General features: G+C 46.2%; 1 protein-coding gene across 1 annotated transcript in view; it reads left to right on the forward strand.

The window, feature by feature from the left end:
• The window catches only part of VANGL1 (VANGL planar cell polarity protein 1), a 55,952-nt gene that overhangs the window by 30,116 nt on the left and 10,922 nt on the right, over positions 1 to 14,914 (forward strand). The window contains exons 5-7 of the mRNA XM_003892449.4: positions 10,037 to 10,170; positions 11,596 to 11,728; positions 12,947 to 13,181. Coding sequence (XP_003892498.1) covers positions 10,037 to 10,170; positions 11,596 to 11,728; positions 12,947 to 13,181 — 502 coding nt within the window. The remainder of the gene's footprint in view (positions 1 to 10,036; positions 10,171 to 11,595; positions 11,729 to 12,946; positions 13,182 to 14,914) is intronic.

The raw sequence follows: 14,914 nt of genomic DNA on the forward strand, positions 1-14,914 counted from the left end.
TGGGATTAGATATCCTAGGCTGCCCATCTGCTTGTTCATCTTTCAGCGGAGATACCCTGCAGGGCTTGTCCACAGCTTGAATTTCAAAGCAAAAGCCAGGCATGCTTTCCAGCCTTCAAATATTGGTTCAGAGAATTCGGCTGCTGAAACTTCTGTGTACCTGAGGCACCAGCAGGCCCGGGACACGAGTGAATCCAGGTGGCCCGAGGAAGAGCCTTCCCACGGGCCTCAGCCGCCATACAGAGCCTCTGATCTGTTTCCCCTTGCAGAATGGGCAGTCTCCTGTGTCTCAAGACCTCAAGCAGAAACCTGTGGCCCTCCTCCTCTATCCTGAAAGTCCAACCAAGTCCAGGCCTTCGTTATGAGACCTGTTAGTAAACATGAGCTAATTCCAGTTTTTGCCCCTCTTTGTCCTTCTCAAGTTCCAAGGTGATCATTGCCTGTTGTCTATGGGACTTGTGTAAGCTAACTTCCCAAATGCAGCTGTGAGACAAACATTTTAATTAAAAGGCAGAAGGGCCGGGAGATATAAACACTCATGTGCCTGGTTGTCAGTGAAGGCGGTGGCGTTCAGCGTCCAGGGGCTAATTATATTCTCTTCTCTGGGACTCACACAAATATTGCCACAAATGGTTCTGACTGTCAGACTGAAGTCATTTATCTCCAAGTGTGGGGAGCAGTGAAGCCCATACATCCAGATAGATTAGCTCTTACGGACTCTTCTGGGAAGTAGCAGGTGGGTAAAACTGAGAGCATCAGCTATTGCACCCTAGCTGGAGGTTTTCACAGAAAGCTGAATCAACTTGTATTAGGGGTTCTGCATTTTAGAATTTTCTCAAAGACCTAGGTTTGGGCCCTAAAATGCAGCCATCAGAGCAGGCACACCTTAAAAAGTAGGTAATGAGTGGCCTTAGTGCCTGGGCAGCCTTCAGTACTGGCCGCCTTTGGTTGTCCCTGTCCACTGACCCTCCTTCCTCCCATGCTTTCACCTTTGCATTCATCTGCAGCCTCAGTTATCATTGACCAGCCTTGCCACTTACCTGCCTCCACCCTTCCTTCCCTAAGTTCAAGTACATTAGTTTCCTAAGGCTGAAGTAACAGAGTGTAGCACAAACTGGATGGCTTAAAAGTTCTGCTTCTCAGAAAGTACAAAATCTAGGTGTTGGCACAGCTATACTCCCCGCAAAGGCCCTAGGGAGGAATCTTTCCTTGCCTCTTCCTAGTTTCTGGTGGCTGCTGGCAACCCTTCATGTTCCTTTGTTTACGGCTGTGTCACTCCAGTTTCTGCCCCCATCATCACGTGACCTCCTCTGTGTGGGTCTCTGTTATGTCTTCTTCTTTTTTTTGAGACAGAGTCTTACTCTTTCCCCCAGGCATGAATGCATTGGTGCGATCTCAGCTCACTGCAACCTCTGCCTCCCAGGTTCAAGCAATTCTCCTGCCTCAGCCTCCTTAGTAGCTGGGATTATAGGCACATGCCACCACACCCAGCTTCTTTTTGTATTTTTAGTAGAGACGGAGTTTCACCTTGTTGGTCAGGCTGGTCTCGAACTCTTGACCTCAAGTGATCTGCCTCTGTCGGCCTCCCAAAGTGCTGGGATTACAGGCATGAGCCAAAGAGGCCTAGCCACCTCTTTTCTTATACGGATACCAGAATGACTCTACCTTAACTAAACATAACATCTGCAAAGACCCTGTGTCCAAATAAGGTCACATTCTGAAGTTCTGGGTAGATGCACATTTTGAGAGACACTATTTGCCACTACAGGTTTCTCCAAGCTGTGCTGTCCTGTGACTGAACACTGACCCCGTTGTTCTATTGTGGATGTTTGGGAGGATTAATACCAGCCTGTTTCTGCTCACACTGCTTTCTCTGCGTGGAATTTGCTTTACAGCCTGTTGTCCATGGTGTGACCATCATTCATCTCGTAAGACTTAACGGTCCAGCTTTGCCCCCACTGTGGATCCCCAGCGGGAACACCATCCCCCTCTTCTTAGTGTGCATGTTCTGTCATGGTCTCTGGATCACTTGACTGTACTTACTGTTTGAGTGGTGCTCACCACTGATTGGAGCGTAAGCCCCCGGAAGGTTTCATTTACATCCGGGTCACAGTACTGGAGACTTAGCAGGTGCTCACCATTTATAACTGCTTTTGATGGAGTTGGAGAGGCTAGTTATTAAGATTTTTCTGAATGTAGCATCCTTAGCTGGCTTTCAGGATAGTGACTGCATGCCCTTAAAGGAGATCTTTGCAGATTTTACTCTATGACAAGAAAACTTTTTAGTGCTTTTTCTGTCAGCATGTACTTAGGTAATGAGAAGAATGACCTGGCATATATTTGGGGAATTAGCATGCAAGAAGTTCTTTGACATTTTCCACATGTGAAGAAAGCTGTTTTTCTTGACCTAGCTGAAGGGATCAAATTCATATTTGAAAAGATGTGGCTAAAACTTGAAAAGGACTTGTCCATAGGGGATGTCTTCATCTCTTCTCCCTGCTCAGGGAGAAGTTGCAGGCCATAAAGTGTGAGGGCATCAGTCTGGATGAGCTCTAAAGCTCAATGTTAATTTCTGATTTTAATAACATGTAAGAGTACAAGTTTGATTGCAGAAGCCACAATCAAGTTCACGGGAGGGTGAATGAATGGGAAATAGAAGGGACTGTGTGTGTATGTGTGCATGTGTGCACACATTTTTTTAGGCTTTGGTTCCTTTAGCTACAAAATAAGGGAGTTAAAATGGAGGTGGTTTATGGCCACAATTGTTTCCTTCAAGTATGTAATAGGCTTTCATGAGAAGAGGGGACTTGGGTTCAGAACAAAGCATTGGGTGAACCAGTGGTAGAACTGAAAGGTCATTTCAATGTGAAAATGAACTTTCTTTTCAAGCAAAGGCTGGATGTCATCTGGGAGCTTATAAAAAGAATTGGTATATGGATGCCAGGCACAGTGGCTCACGCCTGTAATCCCAGCACTTTGGTAGACTGAAATGGGTGGATCCGTTGAGGCCAGAAGTTTGAGCCAGCCTGGGCAACGTGGTGAAAATCCGTCTCCACCAAAATACAAAAGTGAGCCAGGTGTGGTGGCATGTGCCTGTAGTCCCAGCTACTCTGGAGCCTGAGGCATGAGAATTGCTTGAACCTGGGAAGCAGTTAGCTGAGATTGCACCACTACACTCCATCCTGGGCAACAAAGGAGACTCTGTCTCAAAAATAAAAATAAAAATTGGCCAGGTTTGGTGACTCACACCTGTAATCCCAGCACTTTGGGAGGCCAAGGCAGGTAGATCATCTGACGTCAGGAGTGCAAGACCAGCCTGGCCAACAAGGCGAAACCCTGTCTCTACTAAAAATCAGCCAAGCATGGTGGCCTGTGCCTGTAATCCCAGCTACTCGGGATGCTGAGGCAGGAGAATTGCTTGGACCTGGGAGGCAGAGGTTGCAGTGAGCTGAGATATGCCACTGCACTCCAGCTTGGGTGACAGAGTGAGACTCCATCTCTAAATAAATAAATAAATAAAATAATTTTTAAAAATAATTGATATATGGTTTGGGAGATTGGACTGATGGACTCTTGATTTCTCTAATTCTGGAATCTCTGCTTGGGTAAACACTAAGATTCCTTCCATTTCTAAAATTTTGAGGTTCAGTATAAATGGAAGTGAGGTCATGCTTTTGTGCCTAGGGACTATGTGTATATTCTAGCCATCAACCAACCCCATCCCTGCTGCAAAATGTTCATGCTCATTATTAGTAATGAGATAATAAAAATTTTGTGTTTGTAGAATGCATTATAGTTTATAGATGCCTTCACTGTCATTATTTCGTTTGCTCTTCTCAACAACCACATGCGGTAGTCAGTATTATCTCTTTATCAAAGGCCAAGGAAAAGGCCAAGAAAGGGGAAATGACTTATACAGGATTACAGGGTAGGTAGCAGGAGTCTAGACCTTCTGGGATCTAGTACTCCTTCTGTAGTGGATGCCTCCCTATACATAGGTTTGATTTTCAGGAGGCTGAGTGTTGGCAGGAAGTACTGCATAAAAACAAAGAGTAGCATAGCTTTGTGGCCCCAGTCCCTAAGGAAGACTGCAGAGTGGACCCATCTTGGCTCATTTCCCATGGCAGTACCATCATGGTGGGCCTCTGGGGGAGGTTGGTACAGGCGCACATGGGATCAAGTTGGCCGCTTCAACATATATGGCCATATAAGCTCATAGTGGCTATCGTTTATGAGTTATTTACTTTGAATAAGCACTTTAAAATGTGTTACTTCATCTTCAGCATAGACCTAAACCAGGCGGGCTGCTCCTCTTTAGGAAGCAGGAAAGTGGAGGGCGAACTCCCAAGTCTCCAATATTTTTCCTGGTGTAAATGCCAACTAGCTTTGAAGTCTCAGAATGTCATAGAACTTGGAATCATCTCAATGGATATTTAAGCTCATGAGACTTAACCTGCCTTAGGGCGATGCCGACCTCAGCCAGCACCTGGTATACTTGGATCTCGCAGGCTGCTGCTGGAGGTTGTGAGTAGCTGCCTGTACCAGGCCTGCCCCAGTCAATTCATTAGCTTTTCAGTAAGACATTTTATGCCGCTGAGTATTTTGGAGCCCACTTATCTTGGTAAGCAGGGTTTTCTGTACTGTTCTTCCCATCCTGCAGATGAAGAGTATGAGGTTTGAAGAAGTGACTAATTCGTTCAAGTTGAATGAATGAGGGAGAGAGCCTGGAGTCGTGTTGTCTGGGGCCAGAGTCTGTACCAATTGCACTGTGCGTGCCTTTTCCCGCAGCCTCTGTGCAGACTCAGACATGCACAGAGCATGGGGAGGCAGTGGATGGTCTAGGTATGCAGGGCATTAATTTGGTTTGTATTTTTTCCTTCAGAATTTATCTTTAAAAAATGTGTCTTTCAGATTTTTGTGCATTAACATTTGAACTGTGTTTTGAGATGCTTCTTTCCAGGTCTGTTTAAGAAATGTAGCCCAAGGGCGAGCCCCTCTTCTCTGTTGCCATGGCAGTCATATAACAGTTGTCAACAACACTGGAAGTGCTTTCCTGGTTGATTAGACACAAAAGACCACAGCCTTTCTCATTCCACCCTCTTTGTCTTGCAAAGAAAGTAGGCCAGTAGGCAATGTGGTCAGCAGTGAGTTTTAAATTAAAATGTAGCTGTCGGATTCCCTTAGACCTTTATGTAGACCCATTGCTGGTCTGTCCTTCCCAGGAGTTCAAGTTTGGACCAGCCTAGACCCAAGCCGGTTGAGGAGGTTTTTATGCATTGGTCTCAAGCAAATTTCTGTCACAACTAGGTGTACCTTCATGTGCTGTTTTCTACACATCTATGTGGTCTGGGAGAGGGTATTTCTTTCCTGGGGTTGTGACTAGGCAGGTATGTTGGCACGCGGCACCAGTTGAGCACAGAGTCCTCTATCTTGGGAAAATGCTCCTTGTCATAGGTTTCTGAGGGGGCTAAGTCCGCAGTCTATACTTCAGGCTCCCCCTGACAGCAATACAGGGGTCCTGTTCAGTCAGGCTACCACCTTTTCTCTCTGAATGTAATGGTGACAACAGAGGGGGCTAGTTTCTAACCAACTTGATTTTTCTTGCCTCCCACGTTTCCCCAAGATTGTCTGGTCTAGAGATTGGGTTTTGTAGAAGGATTTGCTTTTGTTCATCTCTGGGGCCTTTTTTGCCTCTGAAATTCCATGATTTTATGAAATACATATTCAGCACTGATCTTAGGCCTATGGGAATTCTAAGATTGCATGAACAGAGAAGCTAAGCCTGCAAGTATTATATACCCATGGAGGAACCAAAGGACGTGTCCCCTGTGTGTCAGGAATTTGCATAGGTGAGCTTGTTGAAGGGGCAAGACCACCTTCCTCGAAGACATCACAAGTCACGTGTCATCATCTTCGATACTGCAAGTTTAGGGACAGATCAGCGGGGCCTGGAGGATTCGAAAAGGCTTCCTGAAAGAAGCCAGTCCTGCGTTGGCTTTGTGGTTCCTTCCATATTTGGAGGGTGGAGAGGAATCGAGGCAGGAGGAATTCTGGGCGCTGACAGTGGTGGAGGGAACGGCTGCTCCCTGCGTCCTGGCCTCCTGGGGCTATGACCGAGGCCATGGCGTAGTAATTAGGAATGACTGATAGCCAGTAGGGAGGGAGAATGTAGAAAAAAATGTAAACAAAACAACTTCACCTATTCACACTTGCTGCAGCCTGGGACAGAGTGGGAATAGATGGCCTCCACCTCCTGATGGAACCCAGTGTCTTCACTGCATTATGTACATGGCACAGCTAAGTGTTAAGATGCGTAATCATCTGGAGTAATCAAGAGACTTAAATCATACATCACAGACCTCACTATCTTCAAAACGATGAAGAAAGGCCTGGCGCAGTGGCTCACACCTGTAGTCCCAGAGCTTTGGGAGACCAAGGTGGGCGGATCACTTGAGCTCAGGAGTTCAAGACCAGCCTGGGCAACATGGTGAGACCCCGTCTCTTCTAAAAATATAAAAATTAGCTGGGCGTGGTGGCACGTGCCTGTAGTCCCAGCTATTTGGGAGTCTGAGGCAGGAGAATCTCTTGAACCTGGGAGGCGGAGGTTGCAGTGAGCCGAGATTGTGCCTCTGCACTCCAGCCTGGGTGACAGAGGGAGACTGTCTCAAAAAATAAAAGATGAAGAAAGGCATATTGGATTTTATCCCAAAAGGTCACAACCATTTTATTTAAGTCGTGCACTTGAGTTTTACTTGGAAATTCTCATTCCCTAATATTGCTAGATATGCTGGGCATCAGACAGACCATCCTCTGTAGGTGAGAGCATGCACACTCTTGCAGGTGTTTATCAACTTCTCCCTGAGATCCCTTCAGCTCCAGCGTTGGCTTCTCAGCCTGGGAGCTGGCCAGGCTCTGAGTCATCCCGTTGCTTCTCTTGAGAGGGCAGAGCCAGAGGGAGTGCAGGACGCCTGCGCTTCACCTTTGTTTGGTATTTTTGAGCAAAGGCTCTCACTCCTTGGGAAGACTGTGAGAGCTGTGCCTGTGACACCCAGGGCTGGCATCTCACGGTACCCGCCCCCACCCTGGGCACTTCTTGGGACACCAGGACTTTGCTCTGAGGGGGCTGTCAAGTAGGCTGTGGACTTGGCTCATTTGGAGAGCTGGCCCATTTGGAGAGCATCTGCTGAGGCCCCATGCTGGAAGGCAGTGGGCCAGGAGCCCTGCTGGAGACAGAAGCCACTGCTCGGGGCAGTGCATCGCACTCACAGGGTGGAGGGTGAGAGACACAGCCAGGAGGCTTCGACCCAGCCATCCCCTCACCCGCCCCAGCTGAATTAGTGGGATTCCCTTGGCCCCTCCTCACAGCCTCGCTGAACAGAAAACCAAAACTCAGCAACCACGAGACAGTTTTGGGTTGGAGATGGTTCTGAGGAGAACTTCTGATGATTGCCTTTTAATTTTTAAATTTAGATCAAGGTAATACTTTTCTATTGGGCATCCGGGGGCCTGGAGATGTTTCTGTATCGTTAGAGGAGGGGATGAAGTGGGTTTGAACCGTAGTGGGTGTGTGTGTGTAAACTGAGTCGTACAGCCATGCAGAGGGGCTCCTTGCCTCCCAAAGCCCAGGCACTCCGGAAAAGGCACACACAGGGCTGAGAGCTGAGCTAGGCACACCAGGGAGAGAGTGTGTGTGTGTGTGTCTGTGTGTGTGTGTGTGTGTGTAGAGAGAGAGAGCAGGGAGAGGGCTGCGATGAATATCTGGATGGGGTAGGAATAAAAAAACACTTGCCTCTCTGGAGAATGCCGTGGACAGGGGGCAAGGACGGGGTTGGAGCCACATTGACTTGGAGATTGCTAGGTGAGACTTTCAGGGCAAGCAGAGTGGACTTCTGCAGGAAGAGCTCTCGTGACACACAAATCTCCATACAAGGCCACCTCCTCAGGAAGGCTGCACCCTGTCCCAGGCAGCCAGAAGCTCTTCTCCATGGTTACTTAGACCCACGTGTTCCAGCATGAGAGCACACTCACTGTCATGAGTTCATGCTCCATGTACTGACTAAGGAGGAGCTCCTTCTGTCTATCTTGATATTCCCAGGGCTTAGCAGACACAGGCACTCAAATATGGAATGACGAGTGAGCAACTGAGTTAATTGAATGATCAAAATTTTTGAAATGCAGATTTGCTGTTAGGAGTCTTAGCTTTACTTCCATTATGCAAAGTTGGTCTCACCAGATTTCCCCTGGTAGTGTTCCCCAGCCTCACATGACTGTACATTATCTAGGACAACATTAAGTACCAACTGATTGCAGGCACTGCCGGGGATATAACTCAGAAAGCTTTGCCGTGATTCTGCTCTTAAGCAGGTTAGCTGACTGACTTCCAGATTCAACTCTGTTAAAAGTCTTGAAGCAGAGCTCCAAGGGGAGCCAAAGGGGTGGGTCGACAGAATTTCCAGCGGATGGTTTAGGAGCTCCCTTGCCTTGGTGTGAAGTGAAGATCCCTGAGCCACCCTGAGAGTGTTGGAACACAGTGCGGTCATCCAGGAATCAAAGGGAGCCCCGTCCTGGTGCTCTGGCTACTGCAAATAATCCTTGTAAGCCGATCTGCTTAGCAGAGTACTAGAAAGGAAAATCTAAAGGGCAAGATAAAAATATATCTGTGGTATTTAACATGGTGGTGGTTGGAGATGTCAGCACGTACACTGTTGCACAGAGGCTGCATGTTACCGGAAAGCCCAACTTGGAGGTTTGTAAATCATATCAGAGTTCCAGGTCTCCTACTTACTGACTGCATGCTGTTGTGTAGGTCATAGATTTTTGAGCCTCAATTTTCTTACCTCGAATGACTGTGAGGGTGAAATGAGAATCAGGTATGTGCAGACCCTTGCTGTATCATTGCAAGGTGTTCTTCAAAGTGGCAAGTGTCATGCACCGTAGACCAAGAGCATATTCTTTTGCTGTCTAGACTCATTTCCAATTGTAAGTGCCCTCCCACATCCTCTCTCCCACTTGTTGATGGTTCCTGTTCTTTGTTCTCCTGCTGCTCTCTGACGACCAAGCAGAGGATAGGTTGGAGACCTAGAATATCAGAACATGGATAGTCACCTTCATACCCCTCTGCCAAAGGCCAGAGATAGCAGTCCAAGGGGCAGGGGGACCCAGAAAGATCAGGTGGTCTCAGTGGAGGCCCTCTTTTTTTTTTTTTTTTTTGAGACTGAATTTCATTCTTGTTGTCCAGGCTGGAGTGCAATGACGCAATCTTGGCTCACTGCAACCTCTGCCTCCCAGGTTCAAGTGATTCTCCTGTCTCAGCCTCCCGAGTAGCTGGGATTACAGGCATGTGCTACCACGCCTGGATAGTTTTTGTATTTTTAATAGAGAGGGGGTTTCAACATATTGGTCAGGCTGGTCTCAAAGTCCTGGTCCACCCACCTCAGCCTCCCGATGTGCTGGGATTACAGACATGAGCCACCATGCCCGGCTGAGGCCCTCTTAAATACTGCCCTGGATGGCTGCAGTTGTTCTGGTCTGTATAAAACCTAAGTTCCAGGATTCCTCATACCCAGGGGCACCGAGGCCTACGAGACAAAACCTTGAATGAGGACCTTAGAAACGTGAATCTATACTTTGTTCTTTCACTTATTAGCCCTGCAACCATTAGTAAGCCTCTTGCCCTTTTGGGGGGTTCCTCAGTTTCTTCTTTTATAAACCGAGAAAAAATAGAAAAAGTTCTTGGGTGCCTAAAACTAAATGTAAGTTATGAGTTATAACTTCTTCCTCTTTCAACAAAGGGCTAGATGGGATGCGGCTAATCACAGGTCCAGGAGAGGGCACAGAAGCCACTTGGCCATGGGGCTTAGTTTCAGCTTTAAGTTCTCATCCTGGAGACCAGAGGTGTGGTAGAACCCAGTGGACTTCTGTATGAGATTATCTTTGATGTTGTGTTCCTTGACCTGACTCTAAAAGAGGATTTTTCATTTAGGACCTGCATATTCAGTGAAAAAGCTTTGCATTAATTTTGTTCTTTTTTTCTCAGTATCCAACGAGCAGCACTGGTGGTCCTAGAAAATTACTACAAAGATTTCACCATCTATAACCCAAACCTCCTAACAGCCTCCAAATTCCGAGCAGCCAAGCACATGGCCGGGCTGAAAGTCTACAATGTAGATGGTATGTGCCTTGAAAGGGTGTCTGCAGTGCTCATAGGGGCACAGTTGGGTGACTATTTAAGCTTCATGGTACGTTTGGTTCTGCTTCCTCTCTGGGCCTACCTTTATGGTACATTCTCGTTTCAGAACAATTTCTGTATTTTATGTAGGCAGACACATTTTTAGAGAAGTGTTAATTTACCATCTACCTATGTGGGAAGCCTGTTCATTTTGGGATTTTATGATTGAAAACAGCAGTGGTGTGTGTTTCCTGCCTTCTGCCAGGCTCACCTTATATTGGAAGCTATTAGGAAAGGGTTGCTTTTCAAAATTTGTGCACATTACCCGCAGACTCAGAAAGCTACCTAAATCATTAAGACTAGAAATCTCAGTAGTTCAGGCATCTGGTGAGATACCTACAGGCACTTCTTACTCGTGGCTAGGAGCCGGAGTTGAGTGGGTGGCAGGAGGCTGGAGGCCAGGCTGGGTAAGTCCAAGCTATGTTTCAGGGTATCAGATGGTTAAGTGCAAGAAACAGGATGCGGTGTCATTTCTTACTGGGTACGTTGGGTGAGGGCAAGAACTTTGCAAACCCTCGGAGAGGATTATATTGTCAACAAGTCAAGTGATTTATATACAGTGTCAATTTTTGGTGGTAATATCCTCCCAGTTATGTAATTGTTTATTTTTTGGCTATATGAGGTGTGAGCTCCCTCACGAAGCCTGAAGGATTGATAAATTTAATCTGTGATCTGAAAACTTAGCAAAGATTCCCACTAGTGAAACCAAGTCACCAGCCAAGTAGATCATCCATAAGAAAGCCAGAAATCTGCCTATGTTTCTGAAAAGTTAAGGTGGTCAGTGGTTAGGACAGGACAGGACTTCTGAGTCTGTATTCATTAATGGGTCATTAATATTGGTATTTCCTGTAAAAGTTGTAGCTGCCATGACATTCCAGCATAGCTTGCTTTCCATTGTAGATTCAGTGTCTCATGTCCTTTGACTTTCTTTTTTGTCTGTCTGTCCTTATTCTCCCCATCCCTCTTATTCGGTCTCATTGTCTTGTTGCTGAAATTTGATGTCCCAGCTGCCGTTATGGCCAAACCGAAACTTTATGTAACAGATGGTAACATCTTCAGCACACTCTGTGTGTTGTTTTTGGCCAACATTTTAATTGTCAAGCATTCTTCATCCCCTTCTGAGTTCTTTTTCCATTTCCACTGACCAGATTGGGGTTTAGGGAGATTCCTCTGCTCTCTTGCCTTGGACATAGTGAATGCGGATCCGGGGCACAGTTCACCCTCCTGGGAAGTGACCTTTAGGATTTGTGTATGTGTGTTTCATAGGGGGTGGGTAGACAACATTGACAGATTGCGGTACTAGTTTTCTGCTCTGTTTCCCAGCCTCGTGGTATTAACACTATTCTTTCACTGTCCTTTCCCCAAAGGCCCCAGTAACAATGCCACTGGCCAGTCCCGGGCCATGATTGCTGCAGCTGCTCGGCGCAGGGACTCAAGCCACAATGAGTTGTATTACGAAGAGGCTGAACATGAACGGCGAGTAAAGAAGCGCAAAGCAAGGTATACTGCCCTCCTGATGCCAGTACCCTCTTACAGACTTTTAAATTTTTTTTTTTTTTATGTATTTATTTATTTGGAGACAGAATCTCACTTTGTTGCTCAGGCTGGAGTACAGTGGCAAGATCTTGGCACACTGTCACCTCTGCCTCCCAGGTTTCAGCGATTCTCATGCCTCAGCCTCCCACGTAGCTGGGATCACAGGCGCCTACCACCACGCCCAGCTAACATTTAGTATTTTTAGTAGAGAAGGGGTTTTGCTATGTTGGCCAGACTGTTCTCAAACTCCTGACCTTAAGTGATCTGCCTGCCTCAGCCTCCCAAAGTACTGCGATTACAGGCATGAGCCACCATGCCCGGCCTCTTATAGACTTTTAATCTTTCCTTTTTTACCACTAGACTGAGGTTTCTGTTTAAAAACATGACCTGTGGGGACACCTTTGGAGTGCACCTTGCTCCAGTGTTTCTTAAACTGAAGGATGTATGAGCATCACTGGGAGGGCTGTTCAAATACAGGATGCAGGTTCCGGGCTCTGCCTGCAAAAGCCCTACTCAGTAGGTGTGGAGTTGGGCCCAAGAAATGGCATTTCTAACAGATTCCTGGGTGGTGCTGGTCCTCCTGGCCCCCTGCCCACACTTGAGTGGGCCTGTTCTGCACCCCTGGACCCTTGCTGGTGTTCACCATCAGGTCATATTCACTGAAGGGGACAGAGGTGCATTCCATCATGTGTGCTGTGCCTCTTCCTGTTTCCCAGGGGCTGCTAGTGTGGGTGGCTGGACCAGGGAGCACGCAGTTCTGCTTCTTTGCAGGGCTGCTTCTGCACCACCAACCACCTCTCTCTGTACAGAGCCTTTTATAGCCAGTTGGAGAGGCCTTAGAACTCTTTTCATCTAACCATTGCAGAGATGAAAAAAGGACTTAAGTGCATTTCCCAAGCTCATTGGTGACAGAATTGAGAACAGAATTCATCTCCCAGTCCTGGGGCTCCTTCCCCCCGACGCCTGGGGCCCCTGTTCCACATGTTATTTTTGCTGTTGCTTTTCTTTCTCCCTTCCTCCCTCTACACCCTCTGGGGGACAGCTAAGGAAGGATGCAAGCAGCGTGATTGGGCCTTGAATATGTTGGCAGGTCAGGCCACAGGAGGGTGGACAAGTGTCATTCTATTCGCACACCCTGTGGCAGGCACCATCCTAATTACTTAGTGTTGCATCACCTTCTAGGCTGGTGGTTGCAGTGGAAGAGGCCTTCATCCACATTCAGCGTCTCCAGGTCGAGGAGCAGCAGAAAGCCCCAGGGGAGGTGATGGACCCTAGGGAGGCCGCCCAGGCCATTTTCCCCTCCATGGCCAGGGCTCTCCAGAAGTACCTGCGCACCACCCGGCAGCAGCACTACCACAGCATGGAGAGCATCCTGCAGCACCTGGCCTTCTGCATCACCAACGGCATGACCCCCAAGGTGCGCTGCTCTGGGTGGGCTCTGCCACCGTCATCCTGGCTTGTCACTGAGCTTGGCCAGTTGAATTTTACGTGTTACTAGAAGTGATAAAATCGAAAAGCTTCTCTAAAACGTCAAGTAATAAGAATTAGTGATTCTCACTTACTTTATGCTATGTTAGTACAATTGTTTTTTTAAATATGCCTTTCGAAGGCCTCTGGATTCTAACAGAGGAGAGAATTTCACTTGCAGACAGTACGGAATAGTGATTGGGGGTGCATTATGGACTCTGGAGCTGAACTGATTCATTCTAACCTGGCTCCTCCACCAACTAGATGCATAACCTTGGGCACATGGCAATAGCTATGTGCCTCAGTTTCCTAACCTGTTAATTGGTTAGGATAATACTAGTAACTATCTCATTTGTATGTTTTGGGAACTGAAAGAGTTAATTCATGTGAAGTGCTTGAAACGGTACCTGTCATATGATGAGGATGGACTAAATAGTTCTTATTATTATTGGTAAAAAATAGAATGGCATGAACCCAGGAGGCGGAGCTTGCAGTGAGCCAAGATCGTACCACTGCACTTCAGCCTTCAGCCTGAGCGACAGAGTGAGACTCCATCTAAAAAAAAAAAAAAAAAAAATGCCATCAGGCATTTTGGGCATTACAGAATGAGTTTTACTGAGTGGTCTTTTAGATTACGATATTTAGGACACCTTAAGGAGTGTTACAAGAAACAGCCAGGTATCTAATAGAGGGTTGTGGCCAAGGTGGCAAAATAGAGTAAAGATATAGCAATTGACTTCTCTACAGAGAGGTGGGTTCAAATCCTAGCTCCACCACTTAATTGGTTTGTGACTGTGCTCAAATTATTCTACCTTCTATTAGATACATGTCTGTTTCTTGTAATATCCCTAAAGTGTGCTAAATACCATAATCTAAAAGACCATTCGGTAAAACTAACTCTGTAACGCCCAAAATGCCTGACAAAGCAATAGCATTATTTTTACCAATAGTAATAATAGCAATTTAGTCTGGCCTCTTCATATGACAGGTAGTGTTTTAAGTACGTCACATGAATTAACTCTTTCAGTTCCTCTACACTTGTTTGCTCTTGTATCAATGAGGATAATAATAATACCTCTCTGACAGGGTTGTTGTGTAAGAATTACATTAAATATAGCAACATGGCATGTAAATTGCATGGTAGAGAGTAGATGAGCTTGGCATGTGGCACGCGTGTAACATTTGGTAGCTGTTTTTTATAAGGACCTCTGTTTATATGCTGCACTATATGTGTATCCTGCTGGTTACATTGTCAACCAGTAACTACCCTTAGGAAAGCAATGTAGAAATAGTAAGAAACCAAAAAGTTTTCTGTATTGACTCACTAATCTCTCTCCTAGGAAAGCTGTTTAATACAATAATATATACACATGATTATACACAAAGGTGGTGTTTTGCAAAACAATCTGTAATACTTCCACAAGGGAAATAATTTAAAACATAACAGTGGCTTATAAATTATGGTGTATCACCTGTTGAATCATGAAAGAATCTGTTAGAATACTAAGTTACAAGAAATAGAATTCAGAAACATGTGAATACTGTGGTTGCAAATGAGGAAAATATGTCTGCAGGTATAAAATGATGGCTTGTACCATGTAGAACCAAAACAGTTGTTTTTCTTTTTATAAGATTTTAGAAAGTTTCCTGGTTGCTTTTTGTTTCATTTAAAAATTTTATACT

The sequence above is a fragment of the Papio anubis genome, chromosome 1 (genome assembly GCF_008728515.1).
Source record: "Papio anubis isolate 15944 chromosome 1, Panubis1.0, whole genome shotgun sequence".
Taxonomy (NCBI): domain Eukaryota; kingdom Metazoa; phylum Chordata; class Mammalia; order Primates; family Cercopithecidae; genus Papio; species Papio anubis.